The sequence below is a fragment of the Acipenser ruthenus genome, chromosome 56, assembly GCF_902713425.1.
Source record: "Acipenser ruthenus chromosome 56, fAciRut3.2 maternal haplotype, whole genome shotgun sequence".
In the NCBI taxonomy this organism is placed as follows: Eukaryota; Metazoa; Chordata; class Actinopteri; order Acipenseriformes; family Acipenseridae; genus Acipenser; species Acipenser ruthenus.
This window is the reverse complement of record NC_081244.1, coordinates 2,302,473-2,327,792: the sequence shown is the minus strand read 5'-3', so window position 1 is coordinate 2,327,792 and position 25,320 is coordinate 2,302,473. Positions and strand designations below refer to the sequence as shown.

The 25,320-nt window shown below is 40.9% G+C and overlaps 1 protein-coding gene across 1 annotated transcript; it reads right to left on the bottom strand.

The window, feature by feature from the left end:
• Positions 1 to 1,140: 1,140 nt before the first annotated feature.
• LOC117967705 (uncharacterized) lies at positions 1,141 to 19,462 on the bottom strand. Its single transcript, XM_034914986.2, has 2 exons — positions 19,185 to 19,462; positions 1,141 to 2,811 (listed from the first exon to the last, which is right to left on the bottom strand). The coding sequence occupies exons 1-2, from the start codon at positions 19,186 to 19,188 to the stop codon at positions 1,712 to 1,714; spliced, it is 1,104 nt and encodes a 367-aa protein (XP_034770877.1). The 5' UTR covers positions 19,189 to 19,462; the 3' UTR covers positions 1,141 to 1,711.
• Positions 19,463 to 25,320: the final 5,858 nt, after the last annotated feature.

The window sequence follows — 25,320 nt, the reverse complement described above, 5'->3', positions numbered from 1 at the left end:
TTGCCCAGGAAGCCCTGAACCACTGCGACAAAGCTGTTCCAAGCCGCTTTCTCCTTACTAGTGAGCTTCTTGGGGAATTCATTGCACTGCAGGATCTTCTTTATCTGTAGTCTGACGAAGACACCGGCTTTGACCTTTGCCTCAGACAGCTTAGGGAAGAAGTCTTGAAGGTACTTGAAAGCTGCCTACTCCTTATCTAGAGCTCTGACAAATTGTTTCATAAGGTCCAATTTGATGTGCAGTGGTGGCATCAGCACCTTCCGGGGGTCCCAGCCGTACTCATCATACTTCAAGGCGTCCAGCAAGGTCTTGATGCTGTTGTAATCCTCTTTGAGGTGCACCGAGTGAGCCAGGGGAAGAGATGGGTACTTGTTACCATTATGGAGCAGCACGGCTTTGAGGCTCCTGGATGAGCTGTCAATGAAGGACAGTATAACGAGAACATGATGGGAGACTACATTTGGGGGCTGATTTGTGAAAGTGATTTACAGTATAATCGTAAATCTTGAAAAACTACTCACTTCTAAATCTTTTGTAGTCATTTTTGTATTACTTTAGTATAAATACATGTTAATTTGGATTCATATGTTGTTTTTTTCTGACTTTATGTGAACGAAAAGACACAAATTCGCCCGTTTTCTCATTGGAAATAGGTAAATTTCAAAATATCACTGTCCTGGTCACAAAAGCAAAGTTTGTGGGGAATAGCCATTTTCTATACTTTTGAGGCATAAGCAATTAGGAAATAACACTTACTACCCAGGAACAAAAATTGTGTTACATAGTGAATTTATTAGCAGTATAAAGCTAATCAACATTCAAACTACCTAACTTTACACTGCTATAGTTCTGAGTTACAGCTCTTTGTTCCTCTGTGTGTGCGTGTGTGTGCATGTGTCTGGGTGAGTCTGTGTGGGTTACCTGGCCCCATCATTTTCCGGCCCTTTTGAGACAGAACAGGATTCTAAACTTTTAAACTGACCATGCACACCACACAATTGAATCATTGAATCGACCACTGCCTTCCAAAGAGGCCTGGACCTTTTACTGAATTGGTGGTAATAATAATAATAATAATAATAATAATAATAATAATAATAATAATAATAATAATAATCACACAATCACATTAGTTGGCCTTTAAGTAAACATTTTTAATTGTTTTCAGCTGTAAAATACACTCTGCATACACAAACGAAAGCGTTATTGAAATAAACCCATACATTTATAGCACATTTATTTACAGTGCAAAAATAAGAGCAATGTACTGCCATTCTACTAAATATCAGAAATCATGTAAATAATCAAATCTACTAGAAAATGGAGGATTTTACATCAATCAAACAAAGGAGGCATTTAATCATAGTTACCAGCTAATAACAGTAGCTCATTAAAACCATACTATATTTTTGTAAGGATAGCTGTGTGTCTTTTATGCATACCTTTGCTAGTAATCATTCACTTCATCATTGGTCGTTGCTTTCTTGCATTTTGCAGAACTCCATTTGCTGCTCCTGTTAACACTAGAACCACCAATGCAGTAATTTTGACCCCTTCAGAACTACATTTCCCATCATCCTCCAACTCACATATATGAACAGGAGGATTATGGGAAATGTAGTTCTGAAGGGGTAAAAATTACTGTATTGGTGGTTCTCTTGTTAAACCGTGCTAGGCCAGGGGCAAAAAGCAGCATTCCAGGTGATCCAATTTATACTAGAAGCGCTGCTAAAAATACTGCTACCAACCAAGCCACTCCCATCACTGTAATCAATGCGAAAAAAAAGTCACGCATTCCCCCTTCCTGTAGATCTAATGAGGTAAAGGCGTTCATTAACTCTTGCACATCGGAACCGATATATTTCACTTGTTCTATTAGCAATCCTAGAGTGCTACCCATCTTCAGTATTAGCAGCGGTGTAACCACAAGGACTGCTGTCCCCAGCATGGCACCCACTGTTGCACCTGTAGCCGCTGCGAAAGCACCTGTTGCTCCCGCCCTCCTTGAAAACACAGCTCCCAACACGGCAGCAGTGCATGCGCGCAGGAGAATCCCCACCTCGGCTCCCATGGCGACTCCTACCATCATCCCCAGCACCGCTGCGATTGCTGCTCCGACGGTAGTTTCCCCCATACTCCTGATCCTTTCCACCAAAGCGACAGTGGGCCAGTTTTCCGTTCGCTGTTTTATCAATCTGAGAGTAAAATCCTTCTTCATTATTAGAAACAATGCAATGATGCCTATTCCTGCCCTTGTCCCCAGCATTGCACCTACAGCTGCTCCTGTGGTCTCCATGAAAACATCTTCTGTTCTCCCTGAAAGCACAGCTCCCAACACTGCAGCTGTCCCGGCACAAAGCCAAATCCCTGCGTTACCTTCCAAGGATACTCCTACCATCATTCCCAGCAGCACTGAAATTCCTGCTTGGATTGTCTTTTCCCCTGCCATGTCTATCACTTCCAGCAAAGCATCTATTAGGTGCTTGATGTCCGCTATTCCTTGGTAAACAATTTCATTTATCCCCATTCCGGAGTATAGCAATAAGGCACCAACGACCGCTATGGCCGCGACCACTCCTGCCTCCAGTCCTACCGCACATCCCAGCACTGTTCCCACCGTTGCTCCTGCCATTGCTAATTTATGTCCTTTTTCTGGTTGTGCTATTACTGTTTCTCCCAGGAACATTGCTGCAGCTAACCCAGCTGTGGCTCCCAGCATGGTTCCGATTACAACGTGGACTGCGTGTCCCACTTTGATGCCTGCTGCCGCTCCCATTGCAGCCACTACTGCTGGTATCAGTACTGGTGCCACTGGTGGGGGGAAGCAAAGCAAGACACTTGTGAGTTTAAAGCACTAGACATACAATCTACATTCTGTGAATGATTCATTTCTCACATTTGACCTCTTATTTGCGTCCTCTGTCATTGACTGCATTTTTGGTTCTCATGAGGTTGGGAATTTATTTTTAAATTCATTATTATTATTATTATTATTATTATTATTATTATTATTATTAATAATAATTGCAATAGTGTTTTTTATGGTAGATTGTATTATATTGTTTGATAAACTGACTTTAAGATGAGAATGCATGACCACTGAAAACAGTGAACTATAGTTTGGACCCCGAGGTGAGAGTCCTGGAAAGATCTGGGATTATCAGAATGCAAGTAAATACATTGATAATTAAGTGATATGAAGCTCCCTAAATATTCTTGGGTGTCAACCTGGTTTACAGACACTGAAAGCAAACAGCTGAGGAGAGAGACTTGATTAATTGCTGCACATTCATGGCTGTGGAGGTTATAAGTTTGTTAAGGGTTACTTGTTATGCTTCTAGAGGCAAGCGGTTATCTGTGTCTTCCTGAGTTGTTGGCAGAAGAGCAGTCCTTTGTATTTGCTTGCCTGACTGTACCCGGCTACTTTGATCTGTACTGGTATGCTGGGAACTATATTATTTACTCCAATAAACTTCATTAACTGGAACTGTCTTCATACCACTCATTCTGTGGACTAAAATTCTTACAAGAAACACCAGAACTCTTATCTGGGGTATGTTGGAATATTTTATTTAGATAGAAATGAATTGTTTGGTCCTAGAATACATCTCACAAACTAATAGTAAGGTATATTCTGGTTGAATTTCTAATTAGACAGTAAGTTGATGAAGATCTTTCAGTCTCTTAGAACCTAGAGAGCTGATTGCATTTTGGCCTTTGTCCTTGTTAGGAGAAGCCTGACCTCCAGGACATTTTAAAACAGGTGTTCTTAGGAAATTACAGTTGGTTTTATGAGGGTTATAAAAACTAGCTCTACTTCAAAGAGAAACTGGATTGAGCCAAATGCTTTTAGGTTAGGTATACTTCCTAAAGGGCAAACAGGCATTTGACATCAAGCCTAGGGGGTAGGCTGTACAGAAACACTTATAAAAGTAGAGATCTTTGTCAGAACTGTAGACATGGATAAAGCATCTGAATGTATTGAACTAAATATTGCTTATAGTGAAGCCGTTTGTGTTGAAGTTGTCTGGTACTGTTCAGATGGTTCATTCTGGTTTGTTTCTGATGCACATTTTGTGTTTGAGCCTTAACTGAGACTTGAGTCAAAGTTGGCATGTAAATCAATGCTTATATGATTGTATCAGGGTATACCTTACTTTCTTTATATATATATATATATATATATATATATAATCATATTGATCTAAACCAGCAGGGAGAAAACAAACCCAATCAGGTAAGACATCCATTAAATGTATTTATCTAAATGCTAGAAGTCTGAGAAACAAAATGTTAGAACTTAAAGCTACTGCACTAACAAGTAACTACAATGTGATAGGTGTTACAGAAACTTTGTTGTCTGAGAGTGATGGAGACGAATATAATATTAGTGGGTACACACTGTATAGGAAAGACAGGCAGGACAGAAGAGGTGGAGGGGTAGCGCTATACATAAGAAATAGCCTTGAACCCCAGGTGTTAAATCAGGACAAAGAAAACAATGCAGAATCAATATGGGTCAGAATAATGGACAAACATTCAAAGGGCATAATAATAGGAGCATGCTATAGACCACCAAATTCAGACGGCGAGCAAAATAATCTGTTATACAATGACATTAGAAATGCGTGTAGAACAGGAGAAGCCATACTAATGGGGGATTTCAACTTCCCACATATAAAATGGGAAAACCTGGTGGGGAGCACGACGGATGAAATTGAAATGGTGGAAATGACAAATGACTGCTTCCTAACACAATTTGTAAAGGCACCGACCAGAGGGGAGGCATGCCTTGATTTAGTCTTTTCAAACAACGAAGACAGAATAACTAAAACAGTGGTCAGGTTTGCAAACTATGATGGTATGAAACAGAGACTAACAGAAGTAGATTGGAGTAAAATAGAGAAAACATTCACAGAAAAAGGATGGCTGTTTTTTTGTAGTACTAGAGGTAGACAAATCTAAATCTAAAACAAAATGGCCAAAATGGTTTAATAGATCAATTAAAAAAAAATATTCAGTGAAAAAAGGCACTTTACAGAGCGTTTAAAAAGGACCAAAATCAAAGTACACAGAAAGAGTACTTGGAACTGCAAACGCAAGTCAAAAAGGAAGTAAGAAAGGCCAAGAGAGAGATAGAAATGAACATTGCTAAGGGGGCTAAAACCAATTCCAAAATGTTTTTCCAATATTATAACAGCAAGAGAACATTCAAAGAGGAGGTTAAATGTCTAAGAGACACAAATGGCAAAAACATAGATGAAGAAAAAAATAGCAAATATATTAAATGATTACTTTTCACAGGTTTTTACAAAGGAGGACACGGACAACATGCCCCACATGTTGACCTGTTCCTATCCAGTTTTAAATAAATTTAGCATAACAGAGGCAGACGTGTTAAAGGGACTAGGGACTTAAAATAAACAAATCCCCTGGGCCGGATGAGATCCTCCCAATAGTACTCAAAGAAAAGAAAGATGTTATTTACAAACCGTTAACCAAGATCATGCAACAGTCTCTTGACACAGGGGTTGTAACGACAGACTGGAAAATAGCAAATGTAATACCGATCCACAAAAAGGGAGACAAAACCGAACCAGGTAACTACAGACCAATAAGCCTGACTTCTATTATATGTAAATTTATGGAAACTATAATAAGATCCAAAATGGAAAATTACCTATATGGTAACAGTATCCTGGGAGACAGTCAGCATGTTTTTTAAAAATCATCTGACTTAATATTTTTATTTATGAACATTTATAAGATTTGCACAGCAAAAATACTGTATTTACATTGAAAATTAAACTTTTCCAACAATGGATAATTGCAAAGCATATGACATGGTTTATTTAGATTTCCAGAAAGCTTTTGACAAAGTCCCGCATAAAAGATTAATTCTCAAACTGAACGCAGTAGGGATTCAAGGAAATGCATGCACATGGATTAGGGAGTGGTTAACATGTAGAAAACAGAAAGTACTGATTAGAGGAGAAACCTCAAAATGGAGCGAGTTAACCAGTGGTGTGCCACACCAATTACAGCTGTCTAATTAGTACAATCCACACAGAAGACATGCTTTTCAACTTTACCAGTCCATGTAACAGTCTCATTGCTAGTCACAATCTAGAAAAGACAGAATGAATTGGCACTTGACAGTTTCGCAAATGTGCACGAAGAGGATTAAATGTTAGCTTGCGAGGTTCGGGGGGCGTGGAGCTGGGGGGGCCGCTAATCTCTAATCTTTCAATTTTCTAATCTCCAGTTAATTAGTTCTATTTACTATTTAAGACCTGATCACCTGCACCTTTTCTGTCTAGTGTTTCGTTTTTCCTCCTCCTCCCCTCCTCCACCTTCTACATGCCTTCGCATCGGTCATCTCTGGGGGGCAAGTGAGGCTCACTTCCCCGACCTCAGGGCTAGGCAGCCGCCTCCCTTACCTTCAGGGGTTCTCACCGCGTGAGTCAGAGCGGACCCCCGGCCAAACTTTGTCCTGTCGCAGCTCCTGCGCTCATCTCACTCGAGGCTCTCTTCTATTCTGCCTCTCTTCAGGACGTGGTCACTCGTGCCGAGTCCTATACTAACCTCAATGCTATGTCCTTATTTTCAGGTCCCAGGCAGCTTGATGTCTCGGCCAATCGGGTTTTACGAGCGCCCCTTACATAAGCCTCAAATGCTGGGTACCTCTCTCATCTCCTCCCGAGGGGTGGCTTTTCAAGTCTAACCCTCATATGTGTTTTCAGGTTGCCGGGTCCTCCGCCCCTGGGATGTCGACAGCGTCGGCCCCAGTCAACGACCTCTTTTCTATCCCGTTTCCGGTTGCCGGGTCCTCCGCCCCTGGGATGTCGACAGCGTCGGCCCCAGTCGGTGACCACATTCTGTCCTACTAACTGCTCCTTGCTGCTTCTTCTGCCTTATCTTTCCCCCCCAGCTCACGCCCAGTGAACTAAGCAAAAGTAAACCTCTAATGGGCAGAGAATTCCACAGTTGTGGAGCCTGAACAGAAAATGAAACTTCTCTGTTCTTTCTGAACCTAACTTTTAGAATGCAGAGAAAACTCCTATCAATTGACTGCAGTGCATGCTGAAGCTGATAGTGGGACAACAACCCAGACAAGTAATCAGATTTCATATCATTAACCCTTTTTTAAAAGTTACCTAGTTTAATGGTTTATTATTATTATTATTATTATTATTATTATTATTATTATTATTATTATTAATATTATTATTATTATTATTATTATTATTATTTCCCAGCATGCCTCATTGTTTTCAGATTGTTCAAACGAATAAACAAACAAAAAATAATAATTAAAAAAAAATACTGTTAGAAGTCAGAAACTGATGTTTGCTGCGATGCACAGTTTACTACATTTTCTGGACGAACGGTTAACAGGAGAAAAACACTTGTCTTGTATCTAAAAGACTTCACACCAATGCATATTAAAGTGCACAAGCTTGCATTCAACCAAACAAACAGGATTGTCCTAAGCAATAATAACTCATTGACAATGCCTTTAAACATGTGTAGCGTTGGACCTCGAATTTGAATCGTGGTCTCAGGCAACCTCTAAGCATCTTCATGGCTCCAAAGTATCCCTCCAAACTAAGGGCCTCATTTTCAAAGGAGATTATGCCATCTCTCATCCCATGTGCATTCTGACCCAGAAATCTCAGGTGCATATCCAAATTAGAAAAAGAGAACTATAAACTAGAGAAATAAAATAACAGTTGTGTCGGCAATGATTAAATAGAATATATCACAATTTGGAATTTTAAAAGAATATTAAGACAAATGTGAACAAGACTGAAGAAAGAGTTAAATAACAATAATATTAAAATATAATTAATATGCCTATTCCAAAAACAGAAATAATAAATTAGAAATTATGAGTTAGTTTGGGACTAAAAAAAGAGGAAAGAGGGTTCACAGTTTTGATATTTGTATAAAGACAAAGAAGAAATATGATAAAATAAAATCCAGAATTAAAAGGCAGATATTTTGATTTGTAACATTGAAGACCCTGCGATTATTGAAAGGGTTAAGAGACATCCTGTCAGCAGCTACAGAGCTGCTCTCTCACACACAAACCCACACCCTTCAGAAACACAAACTGACAACTAGACATACAGAGACATTTTAAATAGAGGACGAGGAGTTTCAGTTCTTCCGGGGAATTCAAAGAGCCTAAACAAACTGGACAGAAAACCACGCTGTGTACAAACGAATAAACAAAAACCATGATGAATGTGTAAAGTAGCTACTCTGCTTTAACACAGTAATGCTGCACATATGCCCATCACACTGTTAGATGGATGAATAAATGGTGTTTCTATTCAACACATGGGTCGCTGGATAGCTGACCACCACGTGCTCCTGGTACTGGTTTGACAGTCACTTTTGGGACTGGATTTGCATTTACCAATGTGATTTGGGAGAATCTTATGCATTGCAACTCCCTGGAAATCAGTCAGCACAGGTTGCCAAACTTACAGCCCTGATTGCTCTCTTGCTGAATATTAAGGGACCTGTGTACATTTATTCAGACAGCCGTATTTGGGACACTACATGACTATTACTCAGTGGGCCCGTAGGAATTGTGTCACTATAACACTGGCTTGTACGCACAACCACTTCTGGTGGCCTAACATGCATGCTGATGTAACACGTGTCTGCAAACTATGTCTAATTTGTGCTTAAGTTAACCCTGGCAAAGTTTAACTTACCAGACCAACACCTCCACGTGGCACTTGGGAAAGGCTACAAATTGATTTCATTGAGCCTTCACCAATTGCCAGAAGGGGAATACAGTATGGAATTCACAAAATTGCCAGAAAGTTTTGAAAAAAAAAAATTAAAATGTAATATTAAACTAGATAATGAACAAATGTGTAGGTGAAGTAGACTGAACACAACTTTGATCAAAGCGTTAACAATTCATTCAGGTATACCAACAATAAACAACTTCACTACAATTCAATTCAGTTATATCAGTTATGTGATGGCTTCAGCGTACAGGACCCATCTCCTGCTTAACATTGGACTTACATTGTTACACCCTGCAGAATGCCCATCAAATTATTAAAATTCACACTTATATAGTCTAGCATACATCATAACTTCATCAGTTGCTATGCAGATATGAAAGCTAGAACATCCTTATAGCTTCTAAACATAAAAAAAAACATTTCTGACCTTTACTTCACTCTTTTACATTAACCTTGTCTCACAACTGTCTGAGGTTTAGGTCCTTTCCTGTGCTACTGCCTGCAAACTAAAACCGCAGCTCATTTCCTGTTATTTACAAGCAGCATTTACACAGAATGGCAGACAAGCACCTTCCCTTGCAATTGCACATAAGCAAACTCTTAAGTCTAACATTTTATTTCTACAGTATATAAAACATAAAACATATTTTTCATTATCATCTCAATACCCATGTTGAAAACCTCTGCCTACAAATGAAATATGAAAATCAGAACTACAGCATGTCTGGTGTGAAGGAATGGTGTCCATGACAAGGGGATGCTCCTGGGAGGCCACTCGGAAACACAAAATACGCTGTTGAGTAACTTCACAGCATCTCTTAACCTCCAGATTGATGAATAAGAGAAGCAACTCCAATTATTCTGGCTGCTAAAATCAGAAGAACACCATTAATAATAATTAGATAATGACCGGGTGGATAATGTAAAACAATTTCAAGTACTCAGAATAAGTACAGGACAGATTGGCACAACTTAAAATAAAGGGTGTGTGACAGATATGGATGCAAAATGGTAAGTTTTCAATACGTTTTATTCTTCACAACAAATAAAACAATAAACAAACCACCACACCACTCTCTCTCTCCACTAGCTCGACTATCAGACTGTACACCTACTTCCCCTATATACTAGTGACTAGTACTGGAAGCCGTAAAGTTGCTGGCAACTCTAGTTTCCACTATATCCCTCCTCTCCAGTCCATATGTACTGTTTATAAAATGGCTTGGATAAATTAGATCCTGTGATTGGCTAAACAAGATCACATGAGCATGCAGTAATAATTGTTTTACCGCACAGCTATGACATCATAGACCTACTTACTTAACTGATCAAGTAATATTACTCTATCTCAATATTATTATTTCTTAGCAAATGCCTTTATCCAGGGCGACTTACAATTGTTACAAGATATCACATTATTTTTACATACAATTACCCATTTATACAGTTGGGTTTTTACTGGAGCAATCAAGGTAAAGTACCTTGCTCAAGGGTACAGCAGCAGTGTCCCCCACCTAGGATTGAACCCACGACCCTCTGGTCAAGAGTCCAGAGCCCTAACCACTACTCCACACTGCTGCTGCCCCTGTTCCTCCCAACAACACACACAAACACAGAGCCATGAAGCTAAACGAGCATTCTCCAAGTGTGGTGCTCTTGGGGAGAACAAGCAGGCCAGAGTCGTAGGACCACCAAATTTACAGGTAGCCAGTGCAGCTGGGCAAGACGGGGGGTGGTGTGTTCACGTTTTTTACATCTGGTAAGTATCCTGGCAGCGGCATTCTGAAATAGCTGCAGTCGGTTTATGGGGCATGCAGGGAGACCACTATATAGAGAGTTGCAGTAGTCGAGTTGAGAGGAGACAAATGCATGACAGAGTATCTTCGCATCTGGGAGGGAAAGGTAGGGACGGACTTTGGAGATGTTTAGAAGATGGTAGAAGGAAGATTTGACCACAGAGGAGATGTGTGCATCGAAGGAGAGGTTGCTGTCAAGAAGTACACTAAGGCTTCGTACTGTGGGGGAAGGCAGCAGCAGAGAGTTTCCGAGGTTCAGGGCAGCTATATTGAGGTTCTTAAGTTGAGTTTTAGATCCTACTAGGAGTTCAGATTTGCTATTGTTCAGTTGAAGAAAATTGGCAGACATCCAGGCCTCGGTGTCTTGAATGCAAGCCGAGAGCCAGACCATGGCAGAGGGGCTTCCAGGGTCAAGTTTTAAGTAGAGCTGTGTGGCGTCAGCATAGCAGTGAAACATGAGGCTGTGTTGGTGGATGAGGTGACCCAAGGGAAGCATGTAGATATTGAAGAGAAGGGGGCCAAGAACAGATACTTGGGGGACACCACAAGTGACTGGGTTTGCGACACCACTGAATCCAGCATAGAAAACAGACTGCACACATCTGGATAGGTAAAATGACATCCAGGAGAGACAGGTATCAGAGATCCCTGCATACTTCTGAAGGCGGTCAAGAAGAGTGCTATGATCTATGATGTCAAAAGCGGCTGTTAGGTCAAGGAGGACAAGCACAGAGGGAGCACCAGCATCAGCTTTAAGCAGGAGGTCATTCACAATCCAGAGTAGAGCAGTTTCAATACTGTGATGCGGCCAGAAGCCAGACTGTAGAGATTCAAGCAGATTGTTATCCGTAAGATGTTTCATCAGCTGACTAGCTACAGCTTTTTCGAGAGTTTTGGAGAGAAAAGGGAGATTGGAGATAGGATGGAAATTGGATAAGTCAGCTGGGTCGAGGGAAGGCAAGCTTAGTAATGGAGCGAGGATAGAAAGAGGAGAATGCAGGAGGGCCAACCGGAGGAGTCAAGGTGGTCAAGTAGTAGACTGGGTTTGTTTCGGGAAAGCGTAGAATAGATTTTGTTGCGAAAGAAAGAGGAGAAATCATGACAGGTAAGAGGAGGATGAGCGGTAGATGTATTTGTCGGCGGCTGGATGTAGGATTTGGTCAATGGTCTTAAAGAGAACATTGGGTTTACCGTATCCCATAGTTATGATTTCAGAGAAGTAATTCAGCCTGGCAGCGGCAACCGCATGCCTGTAGCTACCGAGATGGTCAGTCCAGATCTCTCTGTGAACCGTTAGTCCAGGTGACCTCCACTTGCGCTCAAGCTTGCAACAGACAGACTTAAGCAATCGAAGTTCGAGGGTGTCCCAGGGGCAGGTTCGATCTTTCTTGATGGTTCTGGTTGTAAGCGGGGCAACAGTGTCGATGATATGAGTAGGGCTTCTGATTTTCGGTTTTAACTGATAAAACCCGATAAAACATCCCAGATACAAAACAAAAATTAAATCGGTAGGTAGCCAATAAACACCGGAAAACACCGGAAAAACTGTGGAAATGGTTAATCAATTCACGTTGACTTTACCCTTTTTCAATTAAAAAAAAATAAAACCTACTACAAAAATAATAATAAATACATTTCCCAGTGCTGCTGGGCAATGTGCCGCCTTCCTGACTTGTATCTATCATTGATTAGTTCTGAATACTTTAAACCCGCCCCAACTACGGAGTGACAGCACATCCCTACATTTCTATTGGAGACTCCACTTGCAAGATTGAAAACAATATTATAATCAGGAAGGAGGCTTGTTAGCGGGATTTAAAGATGTATTACAGTTAAAATAGGGAGGATTTAAAACAGAACTGTGTACAAAAATGCCTACACACAAAAACCCCAGAATATGCCCGTGACCATAGGGATTTCGTTGTGGAAGACAGCAAAGGAAAGAAGGTACAACTTAAGTGTGCAAGTTCTGTCGAGTTACAACTATACATAATTTGACAAAAAAAATGCTCAAGCATTTTGGAAAGTAACCAAAAACACAAATGTCATACAGTATATCAAAAATAAAAGACCTGAAAAAAAATGATTTGCATAAAACTTGAAAATAGCTAAAAATAAGCACCGAAAAATACAATTACTAAAACCATAAAAACAGAAGCCCTAGATTTGAGGAAGGGTGGCATTGTAGAGGGTCACCGCATCGTCAACTGAGGACAGGAGAGTACCAGTTAGAGGGGATGAAAAGACCCATTCTGAGTGTTTCAGAGGACCAGCAGATTCTTGGGACGGAAGGAGCTAACAGTATCAGTAGCAGAGGAAGGATCAGGGAGATTAATATTAGCAGTGATTAAGAAATGGTCAGAGAGAGATATATCTGAGATGGTGAGATTTGAGGGGTCAAGACCCTTGGTGATGAGCAGATCCAGGGTGTGTCCTTGGGTGTGAGTATGGATGTTGACAGATTGAGAGAGTCCAAGACAGTCCAGAAGCGTGTTGAAGGTGGTCAATAGGGGGGAGGAAGGCAAGTCAATATGAATGTTGAAGTCACCTAGGAGTAGGATTTTATCAGTAGAAGTAGAGGAGGGAGAGGAATTCTGAAAACTTGACAATAAAAGCTGAGTTATTCTTGGACGGTAGATAACAGCAAGGGTGAGGGTCATGGGAGAGGGGCGCTTGATGGCGAGATGCTCAAAGAAAGAAAATAAGAAAAGAAAGAACTGAGGAAGCAAGCACAGAATTAGCAATAACAGCAGTGCCCCCGCCTCGGCCAGTGAGGCGAGGTTTATCAAAGAGGGAACAGCCCTTTGGGGTGGCTAGATGCAGCGAGTGCATGTCGTTTACAGAGTGCCAGGTTTCAGCTAGACAGAGAAGAACAAGATTGGTATCAGTGATAAGTTCGCTGAGAAGTAGAGATTTGTTAGTCAGAGAACAACAATTTAAAAATGAGATTTTCAAATTTGTAGCAGGCAGCGTTGGTGTGTCCTAAGCAATCATACTACTATGAAATATGGGAGAGGAGACAGATTGACATAACAGATCCCACCAGGTTTGGTCTTGTCCCAACACACACTACACTAAGTCCAGGGTGCGAAATAACCGATGGCAATTGCCATGCTGCCCAAGCCATTTACCGCAGTGCCTCTCCAAATTCATTGCCGCTGATGTCCATCACCAGAACATCTGATCTACAACCTGTTCACAAACTTGCTCAATGTCAGCTGCCCTGTTCTGTCACAGTTAAATTTATCTCTGTCTCGTCTAATCTTGTCATCGAGAAAATGACTCATTATGATGTATTAGTGTTGTCATTCTTTTTACTATACACCTCCCAGCACTAAGCCATGAGAGTGACGTATCATTGGTTAATAAAGGCAGAGGAGGGGCGCTATTAGTTGTAAGACTGAGCTGAATTTGACCACGCTTCCAGGGATTTTCAATCACAGTTGTTCACTAGCAGTGTCACTGCAGTTGTCTGAGGTTTTTCCAGAACGTGAGCTCCATGTCAAGCCAGCAATGAAATAAAAGAAATAAAGAACTGTCTAAAGTGGCAGCTAAGTGTTCCAGGATTGATGTGATGTGCAGGTAGAAAATGGGTGCAATTCGTCCCCGACAATACCTACATCAAATAATAATAATAATAATAATAATAATAATAATAATAATAATAATAATAATAATAATAATAATAATAATAATAATAATAAGCATTATTTCACAGACAAATCTCCCCCTTCCCAGTCCCCTCTCAAATTTTTAAGGTAGTAGTGAAAATTTGGTCCAGTAGCTGTTTATTTATAGCCTACTGTACATTAAAAAATACTGTTTTAATTTTAATGAATAGAGCAAATGACCACATACCGGTAGCGTATATAAATCAGAATGTTCTGTGTGACAGATAAATGACATTCTACGCGCCCTGTGCTAAGAACTCCCCAACAATTGTTTATCGCAATTGCATTGCCGATTCTCTTGTGAAACTGGCTGGACAACCTCTAGATATCAGTGCAGGATGCAGCGGTTGGAAGTTTTGAAATGCGCTGTTCACTTCTTTAGCTGTCTTGCTTGTCAAAGGGCCAGCCCCTGCATCCTTAGAACGTGCAGCTATACATGCTAAAATGTAACCAAAAACCATCGTTGAAGTTTGAATACCGGCACATCTCTAGTTCATTTTGCCATTGTGACTCAGTCAGCAACCACAGTTCTGTTTCTGTTAAAAAAATATTCCCCTATTTGGTTTATGCATCGTGTAAGCGTACTGGTCTGTTAACCAATTCTGTTAACCAATCTGACACTTGATTTCTTTATACAGACACCCCGCTATTCTGAGCACTTAACAGGCTATCCAGAATAGTTTTCATACAGTTTTCTGTAAATACATAACAGTCCTATTTATGAAAAAAATTAAAATGAGAGTGACATACTGTGTAACGAGAAGTGTTCTGTGCCATTATTGAGAGGGGCTATCTACAGACGTGCTCAAATTTGTTGGTACCCCTCCACAAAAAACGAAGAATGCACAATTATCTCTGAAATAACTTGAAACTGACAAAAGTAATTGGCATCCACCATTGTTTATTCCATATTTAATAGAAATCAGACTTTGCTTTTGATTTTTTATTCAACATAATATTGTAAATAAGAAAACAAATGAAAATAGCATGGACAAAAATGATGGGACCGCTAACCTAATATTTTGTTGAACAACCTTTAGAGGCAATCACTGCAATCAAACGTTTTCTGTAGCTCTCAATGAGACTTCTGCACCTGTTAACAGGTAGTTTGGCCCACTCTTCCTGAGCAAACTGCTCCATCTGTCTCAGGTTTGATGGGTGCCTTCTCCAGACTGCAATTTTCAGCTCTTTCCATAGATGTTCGATAGGATTCAGATCAGGACTCATAGAAGGCCACTTCAGAATAGTCCAATGTTTTGTTCTTATCCATTCTTGGGTGCTTTTAGCTGTGTGTTTTGGGTCATTATCCTGTTGGAGGACCCATGACCTGCGACTGAGACAGAGCTTTCTGACACTGGGCAGTACGTTTCGCTCCAGAATGCCTTGATAGTCTTGAGATTTCATTGTGCCCTGCACAGATTCAAGGCACCCTGTGCCAGGCGCAGCAAAGCAGCCCCAAAACATAACCGAGCCTCCTCCATGTTTCACTGTAGGTATGGTGTTCTTTTCTTTGAAAGCTTCATTTTTTCGTCTGTGAACATAGAGCTGATGTGACTTGCCAAAAAGCTCCAGTTTTGACTCATCTGTCCAAAGGACATTCTCCCAGAAGGATTGTGACTTGTCAATATGCATTTTAGCAAATTCCAGTCTGGCTTTTTTATGTTTTTCTTTCAAAAGTGGAGTCCTCCTGGGTCTTCTTCCATGGAGCCCACTTTCGCTCAAAAGCGACGGATGGTGCGATCAGAAACTGACGTACCTTCACCTTGGAGTTCAGCTTGTATCTCTTTGGCAGTTATCCTTGGTTCTTTTTCTACTATTAGCACTATCCTTCTGTTCAATCTGGGGTTGATTTTCCTCTTGCGGCCGCGCCCAGGGAGGCTGGCTACAGTTCCATGGACCTTAAACTTCTTAATAATATTTGCAACTGTTGTCACAGGAACATCAAGCTGCTTGGAGATGGTCTTGTAGCCTTTACCTTTACCATGCTTGTCTATTATTTTCTTTCTGATCTCCTCAGACAACTCTCTCCTTTGCTTTCTCTGGTCCATGTTCAGTGTGGTGCACACAATGATACCAAACAGCACAGTGACTACTTTTCTCCATTTAAATAGGCTGAATGACTGATTACAAGATTGGAGACATGTGTGATACTAATTAAAGAAACTAATTAGTTTGAAATATCACTATAATCCAATTATTTATTATCTTTTCTAAGGGGTATTAACAAATGTTCCAGGCCATTTTAGAATATATTTGTAGAATAAGCAATAATTAATCTCTTTTCACAGCTTCATTGCTTTATTCTATGACATACCAAAGGCATGCAAGTATACATGATAAAATAGCTTTTAATTTCATCACTTTTCAGGAGGAATGAAGCATTAGTTCAATGAGCTGTAAGGGTACCAACAAATTTGAGCATGTCTGTATATGATAAATGACTTTTTAAAATTGATTTAACACAAACGCCAACACTGCCAATTCTTGTTTTAATTAACTTATAAATTGTTTACCGTTCCCCTCTTTGAAACTTTGGTCCTTCTACCTAAATGAATTACAACACACTCTTGAACAGCATCTCAAAATAAAAAACAGTCACTTATTGCCTATAGCCTCCACAGGCCAGTGTAATCCCCAGCCCCTCGCCCATGAGGGGGGCCTGTCGCTTGTACAATTGCCTCTTAGGACACAGCCTAAGTTTGTCGCATTTTATTTTAAAACTGATTTTTGTTTTAAGTAAATACGTTGTAACAAAGTTGGAAATTGTCGTAAATATGACCGCTGATAGTCAATTCTTGTAGCATATTTTTTTGTTGTTTTTAAGCTTTAAACTAAATAAACTTAAATAGACATTCATAATCTGTGCATATCAGTATAAACACCTGATTTCAAAGTGTTTAAATATGTGCCTAAAGACTGTTTTGTTCAGCTGATAATCCTTCAGTCTGTACAAACTTTTTTTGTTCGTTTACTTTTGCATAAGCTTACAGGCAGCTCCCGCATTGCCAAGAGAGACCCAAACTGGTCTTTCTGTACGGCTGGGTCAACATATGCCTTATTTTATTTGTATAAATTAAAAAAATACAACAACAACTCTATACTTTAGTTTTATTTACCGTTTTACTGTAACAATTTTGTTTTCTTAAGATCAAAATTGACTGAAACTTTAAAACAGTGTTTTAAAACGACACACATGGCCCTGAACTGAGGTAAAACTTCTGTAAAAACTACAAACAAGTGACAGGAAGGGTGGTGGCACTCCCACAACGCCCTTAGCACACTGGGGGAACTGCCAGCCACACTCGCAATTCTCTGTTTATTCAGATACACAGACAAGCACTGACACAGAAAAGGTTTGTCGCGTTTTATTTTAAAACTCTTTTTTTTCTTCAGTTTTAGTAAAGACATTGTAACAAGTCTAACATAGTGGCAGCCGATAGTCAAGGTTTGTATTCTTTTTTTTTATTGGACATTTTAATGTTTTAACTTCAAGACACTTGGTACGTCACATTTCAGAAGCAGACCGTGCTGTTTTACACGTCCTTGTACATCCAGCTGTGTAAAATAAATAATGCAATAAGGCTTTTAAAATGTTAACTTAACAATGTATACAGGGTCTCACATTATTATTATTATTATTATTGTGTTTATTTATTTTTTTGTTTTATGTCTTTGGTTAAGTATGTAGATTTCTTAAACAGGTTGTTCCTTATTTTAAGCATTTTGTCTTTTTTCAACAGACATGCTTCTCTGTTCTCTGACGTTTAACATTTCTCTGTTTTTAAACTGTTTTTTTTTATATTTTTAAGAGCACACATTGTAACCTTGCTTTTAACATTTCACAAAACTTTATTTTTCAACTCTATACATTTTAGTTAAACCTTTTTATTAATTTTATTTTTTCAACACTTTATACATTTTTGGTTTTTTTCACATTTTCAAGCTTGCTTTATTTTTAAACACTGCATTATTCCCAATTTCAAGCTTATTTATTTTTTCAGCACTATACATTTTTTCTCTCATTTATTTTTTCAGCACTTTGTTCCCTTTTTATTTTTACCCATTTTACTGCTCATTTTATTTTTTTCTGGAATAAATATAAAAAACTGTAAACCCATTTTCAAACTTATTTTTATTTTTCTAAAAAGCCTGTTGATTTTGTTTTTCCCATTTTTACTGAACCATTTATTTTTCTGAAATAAAGAATATAACAAACTATATACCCCTGTTTTCAAACTTATTTTATTTTTCTAAAACGCTTATTTTAGGGAGGTGGGATTTCCTTATTTGCATTAAAACTACAAATACGTTATATAGCTGCATAATTGTTTTAAATTTATAAAGGAAACATTTCCTTGTGATTAAGGTTGCTAGCAGTATATAGCAGAAGACGATTTTTTTGTTAAATGAATCTTTAGCCTATGTCACGTGTGAAGCTGAACTGCTTTGACAATACTTGGCTTAAATGTTTTATAGTTTTCTGTAACTTAAAACCTCCAAAGTTCAGGGTTACCACATTTCTACAGTGAAAAACTGGGACATTTTTCATATCACAAATCAATGCTGTTACAACTATGAAAGTAGTCTACTACTGTTTATAATAGTAATTAAAAAAAAAACACAATTTAACAATTAAATACACCATTTCTTGGTTAAAATTTTGATTTACTGCAGAATAGATTAAAGGCTTTACATTTTTCTTTCAGAATTTTAGTGACTTCTGACTAGCTTAGGGCTGCAGCTTTAAGGAAATGGTGAATGAAATATCTCAAAAACCCTTTCAACAAACTACAGATTTTAAAGGTATCTTCACTGAAAAGTTGTTTCACTGCTCTCATAATGATAGAAATAAACATTACTGGTTGTACAATTTTGATCTCATGTCACCACCTACAACAATTCTAAAACATAACTGTACATGTACATGTAATTCCAAAAATACATACCCATTTTCAAACAGTTTTCTCAGTTGCTGAAATTCTGCCTTGGTTTAACGATGAGAGCACACAATGATCTGTGTTCATGCAGGAGACTGAGACTGACCTGTCACTCACCCTGCCGTTCCCTTCCTGTACCTTGAATTGAAAGAACAAATCACTCCGAGAAGGAAGTACACAGTCAGCTTTTGTGGATACTGACTTTAGTTAATGCCTGTAGTAAATGTTGAATCTACGACCATCAATGAAACTGAAAGCCTTTCTGCACTGTAGAGAACAGTGCCTGACTTCTCAGAAATGGGTTGACCTGAAAGTGTTTGTGTGTACTTTGAAAGTGAAAGTAGTTGTGTCTCAATGCTGCAAAACAAACAGTGTGTGAGGGAGTCGGGCAGACATTCCAAGAAATCACAAATTCTGCTGTGATTTCTGTTTTTGTGGAACTGTTATTATTATTATTTATTTCTTAGCAGACGCTGTTATCCAGGGCGACTTATAATTCTTACAAGATATCACATTATGCACATTATACAGATATATATATATATATATATATATATATATATATATATATATATATATATATATATATATATATATTGTAGGCTTGCTGAATGCAGGCACCACTTTTTAATGTGGAATTAATCACAGGCGAACACAGGTTTGGTGGATCCGTGTGCTTTTATTTTGGGTCTTGAAGGGCATCAAAAACGGGAAACAAACAAAAAAAACAAACCTATATCTTGCACAGGAGTAGTTTTAAAAAAAAAACTATTTTCAAAACAACAAGTTCCAACACGGCTCAGTCCTTCTCTCCTCAGTCACGATCCCCTGTCTAGTGACTGCTCAGCCTTTTTATATCACTGGGCTGGAGGAGATGCTTGTTAACTGCATCGGCTACAGGTGCTGGCCAATTGAGGCAATCACTAATCTATTCATTTTAATTAACGTCCCTAAATATGAGCACCTGTAGCCCATAGCCCACTTATCTCCTCCTGATCATTGCAGGCTGGTTCCAGAGCTGCCAGTGATCCCTCCTGTGCTGTTTGCTGGGTCCGGTCAGCCTCTCTCCGGCCCACCATATGCACCCCCTGCGGGTTGGCCTGTGAGATGGCTCACATACCTTCCCCCTTTGCTTCGGCATAATCCTAGAGCAGGAAGAAGAAGTCAATTCAGGGATTCTTGACAACACGTCAGCATTCATATGATCCTTACCTGCCCGGTGCTTAACCTCAAAACAGTAGGGCTGTAGAGCCAGAAACCATCGAGTGAGACGAGGGTTTGAATCCTTCTCCTTATACATCCAGCGCAGCGGGGCATGATCTGTATAAAGGGTGAAGCGGCGTCCCCACAAATAATATTTTAAGCTTTCTACAGCCCACTTGATTGCTAGACATTCCTTTTCTATCGTTGCATACCGTTGTTCTCGAGGTAACAGTTTTCGGCTTAGAAACATGATGGGATGTTCTTCCCCATCAAAGTCCTGAGCTAATACTGCCCCTAAGCCCACCCCTGAGGCATCTGTCTGCAAGATAAAATCTTTTCTAAAATCAGGGTTCTTTAAGACTGGTCTGGACAACAAGGCATGTCTCAAGTCCTGAAACGCCGCCTCACACTCTTTGGACCACTGGATGGGCCGATTTTTATGGCCTTTGGTCAAATCTGTAAGGGGTGTAGCTCTAGTGGCGAAGTGCGAAATAAATCTCCGGTAATAACCGGCTAGCCCCAAGAAAGCCCGAACCTGCCTTTGGGTAGTGGGACGAGGATAATTCCTCAGGGCATTAACTTTAGTTTCTTGAGGTTTTACCAACCCCTGCCCCATTGTGTACCCTAAATATTGGGTTTCCGAAAAGGCTAATTTGCATTTTTTTGGATTTGCTGTGAGCCCTGCCTGCCTAATGGAATTTAATACCGCCTGTAGCCTTTGTAGATGTGTCGGCCAGTCATGGCTAAAGACTACCACATCATCTAAGTAGGCTCCAGCATACTCAGCATGAGGACGGAGGACCCGATCCATCAACCGTTGAAAAGTAGCAGGCGCTCCGTGCAAGCCAAAGGGGAGAACCACAAATTCAAAGAGACCCTGAGGAGTGGAGAAGGCAGTTTTTTCGCAGGAGTCCGGTGATAAGGGTACCTGCCAGTAACCTTTGGTTAGATCTAGAGTGGAGATATACCGGGCATTTCCCACACGCTCCAGCAGTTCATCCACTCTAGGCATCGGGTATGCATCAAACTTGGAAACTGCATTTAATTTTCTGAAATCAATACAAAACCGTATTGAACCATCAGGCTTGGTAACCATTACCACCGGGCTGCACCAATCACTAAACGATTCTCTAATAACACCCAACTCCAGCATTTTTCTCACCTCCTCCTTCATGGTCACCCGTTTGGCTGCCGGGACCCGTGTATGCCGCTGACACACTTTCACTCCTGGCTCCGTTGTGATTTGGTGCTGCCCCAGGTGTGTGATCCCAGGTTCCTTAGAAAATACATCAGAGTTATCGGACAACAATTTATTAAGTTCTTTTTGTTGCTGGTTATTCAAGTGTTCCCCTTTGCATATGCTATGTCTTTGTGGTACTTTGGGCTCCCCTTGGGTTTCATCCTCCCCCTCTAACTCAGCATTTCTAAAAAACAAGCACTCTCGTTCTTTCCAAGGCTTTAGTAAGTTAACGTGGTATATCTGGTGGGTTTTTCTTTTACCTGGTTGATGAACTTTATAATTCACGGGTCCTACCTTCTCCACTATTTCCACTGGCCCCTGCCATTTTGCTACAAACTTATGGGGGTCAGATGGGACCAGCACCAATACCCGGTCCCCCTCTTTAAACTCCCGGGCCCTCGCCCCCTGATTGTACTGTCGCTCCTGTTGGGACTGCTCTTTTCTTAAATGTTCCTGCACTAGTTGGGACATTTTTCCCAACCTGTCACGGAGTTGAGTTACATACTCTGCAACACTGTCCCCTCTAGCTGGTTCTGCCTCCCATGCTTCCCGCAAGACGTCTAGTAACCCTCGGGGCTGTCTGCCAAACAGTAATTCAAATGGGGAGAACCCGGTTGATGCTTGGGGAACTTCCCTGAAAGCAAACATCAGAAAAGGCAAAGCAGTATCCCAGTTACACAAATCTTCTTGTGCTACCCTTTTAAGCATACCTTTTAGGGTTCGGTTGAACCTCTCTACCAAACCATCCGTCTGTGGGTGGTACACAGAGGTTCGAATTGTTTTTACTTTCAGGAGGCGGCATAACTCTTTAAAGACCCGGGACATAAAGGGGGTTCCCTGGTCAGTAAGCACTTCCTTTGGGAGACCCACTCTACAAAAAATATTCATTAGTTCTCTGGCTATAGTTTTGGTAGCCATGTTCCTTAAGGGGACCACCTCAGGGTATCGGCTGGCATAATCAACTAGCACTAATATATATTCGCACCCTGACTTGGTTTTTGGCAAAGGGCCAACTATATCTATCCCTACCCTATCAAAGGGCACCTCAATAATAGGTAGCGGTATCAAGGGAGCTCGAGGCGGTTTTTTACTTGCCACTTTCTGGCACTCGGGACAAGACTCACAGAAATCTGCCACCTCACGCCACACCCCAGGCCAGAAAAAACGGAGAAGGATTCTATCTCGTGTCTTGTCAGTGCCTAGATGTCCCCCCAACAAATGTGTATGCGCTAAACGCATAATGGTGTTCCTCTGTGAGTGCGGTACTAGCAACTGGTGGGTATGCTCTCCTTGGAGAGTACCCCGAATAACCCTGTATAACAGGCCGTTGTTTAACAGAAAGTGTGGGGTAGGTTTTGTGTCGCATATTTTCCAATATTCTTCACTAGCTTCCATGGCCTGTTCAAATGCATACCGTAAGTTAGGATCCTCTAACTGAGCTTGCTTAAAAACCGGACGATCAAGTTCAATCGCTCGGTTCAAAAAATCTTCATTGTCTTCAGACTCTACCGCCTGTAATGAGGGAAGATTTATAGGGCTTTCCCCAATTCTGCCAAGGTTTTTAGTTTTCTCCAGAAATTTCCTACCTTCCCGCTTCTTTTGAGAGCGGGTTTTCCTTTCTCCCTGAGGGGGCTTGATTACTTCCTCCCTAAATGGAAATAACCCTTCGTCCATATTTTCCCCCTCAAAATTAGAAGTGGAGTGCAGGGGTCCCCCCCTTTCTCCAACCAGTGTGGTTCCGGCTTTTAACAGTTGATGGAACCTTTCACAGTTCTTCCCTAAGATTACAGGGAAGGGGGGAGCTGGAATCACTCCCACCTTAACCTTAAAGGATTTACCCCCAATTTCTATATTGATTATTACAGTGGGATAGGTTTTTATATCACCATGTACACACAGTAAATTTATGTCTGCTTGCCCCTTTTTGTATTTGCTTCCTGGTACGAGATCCCGGCTAACCAGAGTCTCTGTGCTACCTGAATCTATCAGAGCGATGGTTTCCTGACCCTCAACCCTCACTGGTATGACAAAGGGATCTGCACTCACCGGGCCGGCATGACCATACGCAATGCTGCGCGCCACCCCGACTTCCATACGTTCAATCTCCTCCTGCTGACATTGCCTCGCGATGTGCCCGGGTTCTCCGCACCTGAAACAAATGATGGGGCCTGGGGATGTCCGTGGTTTGTCCCGCCAGAATTCCTCTGGTGGGCTAGTTTTTTCTGTTACCCACCGAGGAGCTAACCGTGGAACCCATAAAGGGGGTTTCCGGTTACCCTCTTTGGGGTTTACCTTTTTTTGTATGTCCTTAGGAGATGTATTTGTCCTCTTTCCTGAGCTTCCTTCCGATGGGGCTGCAGCCGCTTCAGCATCCTGGTAGGCCTCTGCCAGGCAAACAGCTTCCTCCAAGCTCTGTGGTTGATTTCTTCGGACCCAGGCTGCCACTCCAGCTGGTATTACTTGTAACAGCTGCTCGACCACCAGACAGTCTGTGATTTGCTCAACATTCCTGCTCTCTGTTTTCAGCCACCGTTTGCAGAAGTGGCGGAGGGTTTGAGCTGCCACACGGGGTTTAGTCCCCAAGGGGATGGTATATCCCCTGAAGCGCAGTCTATAGCTTTCCTCTGTGATGCCCAAGCGTTGCAGGATAGCGGTTTTTACTTTCTGGTAATCTTGCGCGTCTGCCGTGTCCAGTGCTCTGTAAGCGGCTTGAGCTTCTCCGGAGAGACATGGGGCCAGTTTCAATGCCCACAGCTCTTTTGGCCAAGCTGCTGCCTCCGCCATTCTTTCAAACGTTACTAAAAACGCTTCAGGGTCATCTTCAGTCGTCATTTTCAGGAGCTTGGGCTGGACTGCAAACATCCTGGCCACCGTGGCCTCCGTACTCCCTGGTGCCATCATCTTAGTCACCAGTGTGCCGAAAAACTGAGCCAGTTGTTCCTGTCTCTGCACCTCTCTGGCTTCTCGTTTCCCCTCCTGCTCTTGCATCCACCGTATCAGCTTGTCCACCTCCATATCCACACAATAAGTTTAGCTGTTGCCGTCAGAGGGGCCCCACTTCTGGTACCACTTGTAGGCTTGCTGAATGCAGGCACCACTTTTTAATGTGGAATTAATCACAGGCGAACACAGGTTTGGTGGATCCGTGTGCTTTTATTTTGGGTCTTGAAGGGCATCAAAAACGGGAAACAAACAAAAAAAACAAACCTATATCTTGCACAGGAGTAGTTTAAAAAAAAAAACTATTTTCAAAACAACAAGTTCCAACACGGCTCAGTCCTTCTCTCCTCAGTCACGATCCCCTGTCTAGTGACTGCTCAGCCTTTTTATATCACTGGGCTGGAGGAGATGCTTGTTAACTGCATCGGCTACAGGTGCTGGCCAATTGAGGCAATCACTAATCTATTCATTTTAATTAACGTCCCTAAATATGAGCACCTGTAGCCCATAGCCCACTTATCTCCTCCTGATCATTGCAGGCTGGTTCCAGAGCTGCCAGTGATCCCTCCTGTGCTGTTTGCTGGGTCCGGTCAGCCTCTCTCCGGCCCACCATATGCACCCCCTGCGGGTTGGCCTGTGAGATGGCTCACAATATATATATATATATATATATATATATATATATATATATATATATATATATTTACATACAATTACCCATTTATACAGCTGGGTTTTTACTGGAGCAATCTAGGTAAATAC